The sequence below is a fragment of the Bactrocera dorsalis genome, chromosome 1 (assembly GCF_023373825.1).
Source record: "Bactrocera dorsalis isolate Fly_Bdor chromosome 1, ASM2337382v1, whole genome shotgun sequence".
Lineage (NCBI taxonomy): Eukaryota > Metazoa > Arthropoda > Insecta > Diptera > Tephritidae > Bactrocera > Bactrocera dorsalis.
The window spans coordinates 96,872,848-96,885,190 of NC_064303.1; the positions used below are offsets into that span (position 1 = coordinate 96,872,848).

Consider the following 12,343-nt stretch of genomic DNA (forward strand, 5'->3'; position numbering starts at 1 on the left):
TTCCGTATGTCACCAGGATATCTCTTTGTTTCTAGGGGTTCCCTTCCAAAGACTGGTCAGTGACGTTTCGAACATTTTCTACTTGAGGCTGGTTAAATTAGATTAGAATGGGATAAGAAGTCAATGCTAACAGAGATCTCACTTGCACACCGGTCCTTTGTGGTCCCTAAAACTCCTATATAATAGATCTTAAGAACTTTACGAATCGACTAAGTTCAAACGCTTATCACAAATCCGTTGAGACGGCCAATGTCAGTTTGGCTATGTCTCCTGGTTCGCCGAAAGTAAGACTGCCGAGATGTTTCATCTCCAGTCTTGCAAAGACCGGACAATGGAAAAGAAAGTGCCAGAACGTCTCCACCCTACGATTTGCTTTGGGCGTACAGTTGGCGAGCCTAGCACAAGCATTGCCGCTCTTTCGTCGTAGTGAATACACACCTCCATAAAAGAGGCTGCAGTTCGTAGCAGTACGTCTATCGCCACTTTAATAGCAGCCACTTATACCTGAAGAACACTACAGTGAACCGGTAATCTAAAGCAAAGATTGACGGATAACTCCTTACACAAATCTACCTCTCCAACCTTTCCTCCTAGCTAGGACTGATCCATTAAAAATCTTCCATAGCGACTTCTCCCCATCCACATTTCCCTCGTTGGTATGTGAGCAGAGACATAACCGCCACGAGTGACAGATGCGAGGCAGTGATCCAAGTTTTCAGGAACGCAGTTAAAGGCGGAAAGATTTTAGGTACAAACAATCATATTTAGGACCTTAAGAAGTCGATCAGTTCCAAACATGTGGGCAAAGAAACCAAATTTCTCCGACATAGAACCAAAAATGTATTTTTTAGTACCGATTTCTTCGCGTGTACCCGCGTTTTGCATGCAGAAATTGTAAATAAAACTCTTCGGAAAACCGCAGTTTAGACCGCGTACGAAGCGACAGCATTGTGCAGTCCTTGACATTCGCCGCCAGTCATAAATCACGAATTCCACTCTGAGCCATTTAACTTTTCAAGTTAGTTGCACTAAACAAAACAACCAATAGAGTTTACAGTTTTTTGCATAAAAACATGCAACAACAACATTAACAATTACAATAAGAACAACAAAAACACATGTGCATAAGCTAAGCCGCTAAAGTTTCAACTAAAACAGGAAACTAACTAAATGCAAAACAAGTTGAGACAGCAGCGGCACCAAAAGCAGAAAAAATAAAGAAGAGAAGTAAGAAGCAGAAGAAGAGAGCAGCTCCTTAAGGAAATCACTGCAAATGGCAAGACATACCATATGAGCATACTTGAAGCAGAGCAGCTGCCAAGAATACGGATATACATATATGCTCTTACATATGTATGTATGTACATATAAGCATCTGCAGCTGTGTTCATAAAAATGCCAGTTCTGTCGTTAAGAGAAAAAAACTTTATACCACTCGCCAAGCGAAGTTTGGGACCCGCCACTGCCAATGAAGTAGAAACAAGACTCCACTCTTGATGACCACCTCAACAAACATAATAGGGACTATGATTCAAAGGCAAGCACTGGAATATCCGAACCCTAAATTGGGATGATGCTGCTGCCCAGCTCGTTGATGTCCTCATAAATGTAAAGGCTTACATCACCGCCGTCCAAGAAATGTGATGGAAGGGACAAAGACGACGATGAATAGGCCCTTGTCGAATTTACTAAAGCGAGCATATAAAGGAAGATATGACCAAAGATACCATTTAGGACCAGCTAGACCGCGCTGCGTGACTGCCTCCACCACGATGCAAAAATTGTGCTTATTGATTGTAACACCAAGGTGGGCAAAGAAGGCATCTTCGGTACAACAGTTGGAAAATTCAACCTCCATGGGTTGACACTGATCGACTTCGTGGGGGCCCGCAATTTAGTTGTTGTTAAACTCCAGCACATTCAAATTCATCAAGCTACTTGGCTCCGGATCGAAAATATGAAAACCCGATCGATCTTTTTGTGATAGACGGAAGACACGTCTCCATTGGTTTGGACGTGCTTACGCTCCGAGGTCCTAACATCGACCTGACCTACTATCTTGTTGTAACGAAGATACGCGCCAGCCTCCCTTCAGTAAAACACCCATCAAGAATGACAGGGAAGGTACGACGTCGAGAAGCTACAATCACAACCGACAGTTAAACGGTTTTCTACTCGACCAGCACCTCTGCTCTTTGAGAGCAATCATCAGTACCTCGGAATCAGGAAACTGAGGGACGGTATTTGAAGCTCCTTACCTATAGCTACAAGCGAGAGCATAGGTTTTTGGAAAGGTCGAAAGAACAGTTATTACGATGAGGGTTGTCGTGTCGCAGCGGATAGTAACGGGTCGACCATAACACAAGCGGAGTGGGATGAATGCCGAGAGTTGAAGAGTGAAGTGAGACGCATATGCAGACAAAAAATTAAACTAGCCGAAATGAGCAAGAATGAAAAGCTGACCGACAGGGATAATGCTCGTCAATTCTACAAAAAGATGCGGCAATTAAAGGAAGGTTTCAAAACCGGAGCATACCCTTGAGGGATCCAGTAGTGATCTAGTGCCTGATGTTCAGAGCATACCGACGTGTTATGGAGGGAACACTTCTCCAGCCTACTGAACAGCAGTGAAAGTGTAACATCTGGAGATGGCAAGCGTGACTCCCCAATCGTTGACGATGGAATAGATGTTCCATTGAAAGACTATGAAAAGGTTCGAATAGCAATTACCCGCCTGAAGAATAACAAAGCGGCAATGGCTGCACTTGGTATCTCGAATTGGCGCCAAATAGTGAAAATTTCACTAGGAGAAAGGACTGGCGCGCTGTTGTTAACTCGGCTATAACCGCGTAAGCAATTTCTACACCAGTAGGGAAGAAAAAATTAAATCCCAGTCGCCCAGACATCTCCGCGCAGATATCACCGAGATATATTTGGGAGCGGCGGAGTCGCTATAGCAAAGATGCGAACCTTACCTCATTGATGGATTGAAAGTCAAGGAGAACATTGAAATAGGAGTCTGGAGCCCACGATCAGCTCTAATCAGACCGCTCGACCATTCTATTGTCTTTCAAAATGTATTAGAGATATGCATTAACTTCAATAGCAGAGCAGCTTTATTCAGGTCTTGAGCTTGGTGACAATGACCTCAAAGTTAGTCAAAGAGTGCATGACCTCACTACTACTAGAATGAAGTTACTTTCATATTAAACTTATCTAGGTCTCTGGCCATAGCAGAATCGTCGGATATTGTCAAGCCGATGAGCTTGCAAGAAAAGGCACCCATACTCAAATTATTAAAATAATATATTATCGTTTCTCATTCCTCAATGAACACTGCTATTTTTGTTAACATAACTGCTAGCCCTATGTGCAAACAAACATATGTGTCTCGTACGCATATAATATTATTATTACTCATACGCCTCCGCAGACCTGTTTGCACACACATACTATTTTACTATAATATTCCTTGCTGCCTTGTCACATGTCCTTTAATTTTGTTTGCTTTTCTTGTTGATGTTGTTTTTATTGTCGTTTTTGCTTTTTTTACATTTCTTCCCAACTTCGAAGATTCACATTTCGTATTTCATTTTCCTACTCAATTAATAAGTAATTTCCCGTCCATATTCATTTCCTTCCTGCTTTCGCTGGCTTGCGATTTTTCAATATTTAAAACCTGATTCCAATAATGAAAGCACAAAAAAGAATAAGAACAACAAGAAGAAAAGGAAAAAGCGAACAGCGCACGATAATGGCTATACTGTCCCAGCTGAATACAGGAAACGTGGTCGTTAACAAACACAGTGAAGCGCAAGCAAGTATGTGTGTGGTGTGGTTTTATACCCTAAAGAGCGTGAATGAAATTTTCTACGCAGTTTGTAACACGCAGAATTAAACATGAAACGGAGATCGTATAAAGTATCTATATAATGAGCAGTGTGACAAGTTGAGGCCAAGTCTGACTGTATATACCCGAAACATTACCTCTGATTTTAATATATCGGTCTGAAATTTTTCACACGTCCTTTTCTCTTCAAGGAGCTGCTCATTTGTTGGAATCGCCGTGATCGGGGCACTATAACATATAGCTGTCATACAAACTGAACGATCGGAATCAAGTGCTTCTATGGACAACTTTTTCATTTGAAGAGATATCTTCATGAAATTTGGCAAGGATTATTATCTAAGGAAATTATATAGTCCCTGAAGAAATTGTTCAGATCGGTTCACTACAACATATAGCTGCCATACAAACTGAACGTTCGGAATCAAGTGCTCGTATGGAAATTTTTTTCATTTGAAGACATCTCTTCGTGAAATTTGGCATGGATTGCTATCTAGGAAAATTTAACAGTCTCCGAAGAAATTGTTCAGATCGGACCACTATAGCATATAGCTGTCATTCAAACTGAACGATTAAAATATTTATCTTGTCACCTTATACCCTTTTTTGTTGTAAGAAATGCAACTGTGGAGGGTATTACAGCTTCGGTGCAGCCGAAGTTAACCTTAACTGTGTATGTACATATGTATGTACATATGTATGTGTTATAAAAATCAGATATATTTGTACATTCATATGGCGTAGGAAATTATTGCGCTGCCGTGACAGTTTTTCCATTTGTATTCCACGGCATACGCATAAGCACACACACATATAGATATGTATATGGACCTTCATGCATACGTATGCATGTACATTCATATATTTTATATATGTGCATATGTTAAGCTGTTTTTGCATAAGGGCATTTGCATTTGGCTATGTATGATTGTATGTGTGTATGCATGTATGTTTGTATTGGCGTGTGTTTGCTGACTTTTCCTTTGCATACTTTCAGGTTGATTTTTCCCAGCTACCTTAATGGTTTTTCCATGTCACAAACGCCGCCGAAATGAAACGTAATGCCATCGCATGTTAGTCCTGCTGCTCATTGTACTCACATACATACATACATAGTTAACAGCTTTTAAATTTTCTCACACATACTTACAAACATACGTATGTGTATGGTTATGTATTCATCCGCATTTCTTTTCCATAAAATATTGTTTTTTTTTTTTTGCGATTGTCAGTTCATTCGCCAGTATTTGCCTGCCAGCGGCCTTCTCGATATCTGTTAATGCGCTTGCGATAATGATAATCAATGCACGCACTGCCTTCAACTTTATCCACACATACTTATAAGAGCTTATATGTATATATGTACATATGCATATGCAAATGGCTTTGTAGGCATTGGGCACCTCAAAGAAAACGCCAAAAGCGAAAATTCGCACATGGCAAAGAATCATGATTTATAAGTACATATGTATGTTTCGTAGCATGTAGTTGTTGCTTTAGCTGAGAAGTCAATTCCCTTGCAAAGGGGATCCTTTCTTAATATTTTCAGTGTCATTATGCCTTTATTCGGAAATTTAAAGATCGATAAGTTGGCGGTCGCCAATTGGAAACCTTTACAGTTCAAGGTTCTCTTTAATATGAATTTCTACCATTTAACTAATTTTGGATCATTCTTTGAAATCTATGCCAAATTTCGTACAAACACCTCCTCACATAAAATAAATGTTCCAGACAAGAACTTGATTATTATGCACTTTATAGTATCTCCAACGTTTCCTGCTTCGTGACTAAATTCACAATCTTTTCAGTGCATAGAAAAGGTCAACCATTTTGAGGATCCCTACTCCGAGTACGCCAATCACTAAGATCGTCGGTGAAGATGTTAAAAGCTCTACTTTGAATGTGAATAACGGTCAGTGCAGATTTGAAGTTTGTTGCGTCCAAGGTCTGGTCGGCGTATTGTTTTATGTCGTCGGCGCAGTTGATGCTCCTACGTGGCCGTTCCGCTCTAACCAGATAACTGCAGGGATAATTTCTTTGAAAGGACTCAAACAGAAACTGCTGTGAGCTCCTTACTGCACATATTGGTCGGCTGATTTCCTTATATGATGCCAACAACATTTCTTTGTCTTTCCCCATGTGCTGCCGGCTAGCGACTTGAGGATTTTATTGCAGCTCTGTATTTTGGCAATAATCGCGGTCGTGAAGGTTATTGACAGTCAGAATTTTAAGGCCATCGACTGCAATATTAAAGTGAAGTCTGGACTCCTTCGACGAGTGGTTATCGTGCAATCATCAGCGAACGAAATGATTGAGGGAGTTTCAAGATGTAGAAGTTAAACAGCAACGGGAAAAGGACACCACGTAAAAAGGACGTAACTCGCAGGTTTACTTCTTCTCAATTTAGATTTTTTTACCTTAAAACAGTACGGATGATTGTCGACCGCTCAGGTAGTTCATAGCCCACCTCTTCAGTCCTGAAGGGAGCGTAGACTTTTCGATACACTCAAGTAGCGTTGTGTGATTGACTATCTCAAAGGCTTTTGTCAAGTCCAACGCTACGAGGATCGTCCTCTCGCAGGGTGGTTTTTGCTTGAGGCCTTGAACTATCTAGCTGCTAAGGAAATTTTTCCAGTAGAAAACGATACTGAAAGTAGAAAAAGACTTTATTTAAGCGAAGGCTGTGAACATTCCAACGTTATTGCGCAGACTGGACAGGAATTCGTAATTTTATTATAAAAAAAATAATAATAAGATTGAGCTGCACTGACATGTATTTTGCGAAGTAGAGTGTATTCTTTTGGAGATTGAACTGACGATTTCATATAAGCACATTATCGCGAAAATATAATGAAACCCGGATTCTCAGTTTTTATGAATTTCGTGGTTCAAAAGAATCTACTGTCTGCGATTCCACATTAGAATTGTGAGGTCATTACACTCTTTAACGGATAACTTTCGATCTCGTCATGTAATCTCAGAGCTTAATATTAATTTTGGTACAAATCCGATTTTTTTTAAATATACATAGGTATGTAAAGATTTATTTATTAAGCTGCTTTTACACAAATAATATTTTACAAAAGCCTGTCACAACTTAAACTATATTAATATTTCTTGTATATATTATATAATTTATATATATAAGCAGGTGTCTTTAGGTAAATGCATTATTGTGCTTAACGCTTGTTATTGAGCGTACAATTTTAGTTAATACATATTTTGGTTTCAGTCTTGTTATTGAAATAATCTTTGCTCATATCAAAATATCATTAGTTGTATTTATAGCTATGGGCGGCAAGTAGATGGCTCTGATTTGGCTGCGCAATCTTGCGATTTCCACATCCTCACGTTCCATTTCACGCACCAGTTGCGAGAACTGGACAAGTCCCTCGCGATTTCCTGGAAAACCATAAGTTTTAATTACATCCGTTTGCAATTGCATAACCAGTGGAAAGACGTGCTGCATCATTAGCAACATTTCTTTCCCAGCTGAAGCTTTAGCTTCCGACAATTTCTTGGAGTTCTCTGGCTGATTCACTGTGCGTATGATTTCAATGAGTATTTGCTTGGCAGTGTCATTACTGAAATTCACTAAGTAAGACATTTTAATACCGCTGGTTTCTGGCAATGAGTTAAATTGTATCGTTTAATAATATTTTGAGCAGTATAGTGTACAATTATTTATATTTACAATATTTTTGTAAAAGAATTTTTGTTTACAATCCGTAAATAAAGGTTTTCCCCAGAAATGTCAAAATGTGGAAGCTAAATTACCAGTGCTACCAATAAACAATATAAAGACCGAAATACAGTGTGCGCAAATGTCTTGTCGTTTTTTTTTATGTGAGAAACGCATGAGATTATTGTACCCATATAATTAAGATTACTATTTAAAAAACTACTTCTTTCTAGATAATTAAGATAAGGATTCAAAAAATTTAACCTAAGTCTTTTCACTTTTTTAACTTAGCTTTTTAAATAATCCCGGTAAAATATGAAATAAGTTTTCAGTACATACACCATAAATCATATATAAAACAAACACGTTTTCGTTCATGATTTACTTTATTATTTACTTTTTATATAACGATTTTTACCTTTTAACATATTTAATACTCTTGTTTTAGCAACAACTTTTTAAGAAAAAAATTATTGCATTAATTTTCTAACACTAAATATTTCACTTGCAACTCTGCCGTGTGTGGTTGTGGAATGCGTTGGCAACATCGTTGAACTGTCACGAAAGAAAAGTCATATAAAAAGGAGAATTCATCGTAATCCGAGTCTGTCACAGCAGTTTTGTTTTATTATTCAAAGGTTGTAAAGGTTTTTCTGGAAAAACAAAACACGGAAACAACGTGTAATTTTCCCCAAAACGTTTGCTCAATATCAAACAACGGGTGCAAAAAAGGCTGGAAAACACAAATAATTTGGGAATGCAAATACTGCAAAATTACATATTGTCGAGGGAATACGACTTTTCCATACTACCTAAAGCAGCAACGACAGCAAGGCCTCCGTTCTTTGTACCGTCCATACGATTACACGAACAACAAATTACGAATCATCACCTTTGATTTGTTACCTTACTGTATTACACCTCAAAAAAGACAAGACACACAGTCATGGAGGATGGACTTTCAAATGAACAAACCGAAAAGATTCTACAGTTTCAAGACATTACAGGCATTGAGGATATGAATATATGTCGAGATGTCTTGATCAGACATCAGTGGGATCTTGAGGTATATACATAAAATTTTGTTTAGTTTTAAATAATTATTAACGTTTGTATTTTATAGGTTGCTTTTCAAGAGCAAATGAACATACGCGAAGGCATTCCATCAACATATGCCGCGTCCAGAGATGTACGCGCACCCGCTGTTTTCGACGATCGTTTTCTACAACAGATTTTTTCTGCAAATATGCCTGGTGGCAGATCGGCACGAGGTGGCATGGGTCCTATACCGCGTAGCTTTACGGGTATCATTGGCTATGTCATAAACATGGTATTTCAATATTGCTACTCGACATTCTCCAGCGTACTAACTGCTTTACTGAGTTTGGGACGAAACGATGAGAGAAGTACGTATTAGCAAAATGCTAATTTCTTACTTATTTGAAGTGTTTATTAATATTAATTAAATTTTGTATTTTTTCAGTCGTTACCGATCCTGTTGGCGATGTCATGAGTTTTATACGTTCTTACAACGAACGTTATCCATCGCACCCAGTGTTCTATCAGGGCACATACGCGCAAGCGTTAAATGATGCTAAACAGGAACTACGATTCCTACTCATCTATCTACACAAGGATCCCACAAATAATCCCGATGTGGATTCACTGTGCCGTACAACGCTATCGAATCAATCAACAATTGATTTTATAAATCGCAATATGCTTTTCTGGGGCTGTGACGTATCCTCACCAGAGGGTTATAGAGTATCGCATACATTAAATATTCACGTATTTCCGACAATGGTGTTAATTGCACAACGCAATCATCGTATGATTATTGTTGGTCGCTTTGAAGGCGATTGCACATCAGAAGAGTTAATACGTCGCATGCAAACAGTGATCTCAGTAAATGAAATATGGCTTAGTCAAGCACGTGCTGATCGTTTAGAACGTAATCTCACACAGACGCTGCGTCAACAGCAAGACGAAGCCTATCAACTTAGTTTACGTGCCGATGAGGAGAAGGAGCGACTGCGTCAGTTGGAACGTGATGCAGTGCGACAAGCACAGGAGGCTATTGAACGTGAACGTGCCGAAGAGGCACGCAAAAAAGAGGTGAGTACATAGTTTAAATCAACTGCTATTTATTTTTATTTTCAATGACTAATGGTTGTTTATTGAATAATTTAGGAAATTGCTCAACTTAAAATTGAGCTAGCTGAGCAGGTGCCAAATGAGCCACCAGCTGGAACAGCGGACGCCATTAGTGTCGTCTTTAAACTGCCAAACGGCGCACGCCTGGAGCGACGTTTTCTCAATTCCAATTCATTAATTGTAAGTTTAAAACGTTTTGCTAACATTTTTCTTTATATTAAAGCGAATTTTGTTTTTATCTTTTTTTATTCCAAATAGGATGTGTATAACTATCTGTTCTGTCATCCCTCTTCACCCGATGAATTCGAGATCACAACGAATTTCCCTAAACGCGTCCTCTACGCCAGTTCTTGTAATAATGGCGCCATCAATGGTAATGGCAATCAAACAACCTTAGCTGAAGCCGGTCTGAAGCATCGTGAGGTACTCTTTGTCAACGACTTGGAGGCGTAATATTCATAGCAATATTTTATACAACAAACAACAGCAACACACCACATAAACAATCAACGGTCAACATTTGATCGGATTTCATAGTTTAATATGTATAACAAAGAAGTTTTGTTTTTAATTTGCATTGAATATGCAAAAACTACGTTATTTACACGCGGAGTGTTTTCAAAAGTTAAAAAAAAGTAAAACGTGTACGTAAATTTAAGAAATGGAGCTAAGAACACACAATTTTCGCAAAAAGATATATATGATTATGCCGTTACAATGCTCCATGCAAACATATATAGCAATATTGAATTGTTATTTAAATTATCTGTTTTCTAATTTTCATTAATTTAAGTAATTTTATTTTTTCCTTGATCTTTAGCGTACTTACATTTATATGTAACAAAAACTAATAACTATTTGGACTAATCTATTTTAATTTCTTTCCAAATGCAGTACTGCATTGTTGCTTTACACACACACTACTCAATTCTGACAGTCGTAACATAAACAAAACATTTTATCAAAAACGATCATGATAAGATTTGTAGCATTCTTAATATTTCTATTGAAAAGAAAATTAAATAAAAAGTAAATATAGTACGTGTGAAAACTAACTGTTAAGCGATCAAAATATCGTAGTTATTGACTTCGACTAACCGAGAGAGAGTATTAACAAAGTGTAGGAGATGGTCCCAAAGTAGCAGGTCTTAGAAATTAATTTATATTCTAAAATGATCAATATAAAGTTTTTTTAGTAAAAAATTGATTTTCAAGTTGAGCGAAGCTAGTTCTCAATGACGACGTCGAGGGCACATTGCCAGGCTTGCAGTGTGTGTTAAAGCAAATATTACGTACAAATTTCTTCGCCGCTACTGTTTGCACAATGCGTTTAATGCAACACACACTTGTACGCTAACTTTCATGTGTGTGTGTGCGTGTGTGTCAGCTAAAGCACGACCATTGGCTGAACGAAAATTCCCAGCAATTCCAAACGAAACAATCGAACAAAGAAATGTTGTGCGCCGCCTGCTGAGAGCGCTGGTCGCCTGTTACCATGTGGAACAATAGACGTGCTCGACGGCTCAAATGCGGTTTTTGGCTTCGCCGATTGGTCGGTTTGCCGTCGTCGACGTCGTCAGCAGAACCATCTGCTATAACGGACATGCTCATCTCACCACTATTTTTCGCTCGACCGCACGTGCTGTGTGTGTGCTGTTTTCAGCGGATGCGACAACTGCACATACACCTTGCGGCGACGATATGTATGTGAGCTGAAACAGAATTCGAACGGGCAACGGCAAAGAAATGGCGCACGCCGGCAATTCAGTGAAACAAAACGCTGCTGCATTGGAACGTCGTTGCGGCGGCGAACTACGCCGTGACGACCATAAAAATCGCTGTAGGTAGGTGGCAAACCGCCGGCGGTTGAAAAGCGAGCGGTTCGCTCCGGCGGCGCTTGTGAGCGCTTCGAAATCCACCGCACACGCTACGCCGTTCGCTGACAAAGCGAATGCATCTTGTCTTTTTGGAGACAACTGCGGCGCAATGATGAGCGAGCGCATACGACGAGGACTGCCGCCGCAACCAAAAAGTCCGAATTCTGTGCGAAATATGACACTATGCACCAGGCGAACAAAATCGCACAGCAAGCCGCGCGAAAAATGTCGAAAGACACAACCCTGCTTGTGTAGTTGTTGTCTTGTTGTTGCACTCAAATGTACACACTAATGGCGTGTGGGCGGTGCTAACAGTTCAGCACACAAACACACAGCCATTTTGTGTTTGCTTTTCTCTCTCCACTACTTCGCATACACACGCATACGTGCTTGCCAGCCGTCGGCAATATCATCGGCCTTCGCCTTTCTGTTTGCCTGTTATTATGTTCAGCGTTAGCGGACTTGTTTTATCCGCGTGTCGTCGACATCAGCGACACCGCCACACATGCACACACGCACACCGCATGCAAGCGACTCGGAACGTGATGGTAACAATGCCATTGTCATCGTAGTCGCGCGCACACGCCAGCGACACGGCGCGGCACATGGCGGCCGGCAGTGCGACACGTTGCCGTGTGTGCGCGGCGTCGTGCCGCTCGTGTGCGCTCAAAGGCAAAATCAACCTGTTTCTTTCAAACACTATTGCACGACTAGGCGCGCAGCAGTGTAGAGAAAGTGTCGTGCGCTCCGCCAGCTATCTTAACCAGTTAAAGGGTGATAAGC

At 39.8% G+C, this 12,343-nt stretch overlaps 2 protein-coding genes across 2 annotated transcripts; one reads left to right on the forward strand and one right to left on the reverse strand.

Moving 5' to 3' along the window:
* Nucleotides 1-6,885: 6,885 nt before the first annotated feature.
* LOC105228777 (protein C10) lies at nucleotides 6,886-7,656 on the reverse strand. The gene is made up of 2 exons (XM_049447877.1): nucleotides 7,542-7,656; nucleotides 6,886-7,471 (listed from the first exon to the last, which is right to left on the reverse strand). The coding sequence occupies exon 2, from the start codon at nucleotides 7,452-7,454 to the stop codon at nucleotides 7,104-7,106; it is 351 nt and encodes a 116-aa protein (XP_049303834.1). The 5' UTR covers nucleotides 7,455-7,471; nucleotides 7,542-7,656; the 3' UTR covers nucleotides 6,886-7,103.
* Nucleotides 7,657-8,094: 438 nt separating this feature from the next.
* Nucleotides 8,095-10,745, forward strand: LOC105228776 (FAS-associated factor 2). Its single transcript, XM_011208743.3, has 5 exons — nucleotides 8,095-8,595; nucleotides 8,653-8,935; nucleotides 9,013-9,644; nucleotides 9,720-9,863; nucleotides 9,942-10,745. Exons 1-5 carry the CDS (start codon nucleotides 8,476-8,478, stop codon nucleotides 10,134-10,136), a joined length of 1,374 nt encoding a protein of 457 aa, XP_011207045.1. The 5' UTR covers nucleotides 8,095-8,475; the 3' UTR covers nucleotides 10,137-10,745.
* The last annotated feature ends 1,598 nt before the right edge of the window (nucleotides 10,746-12,343 follow it).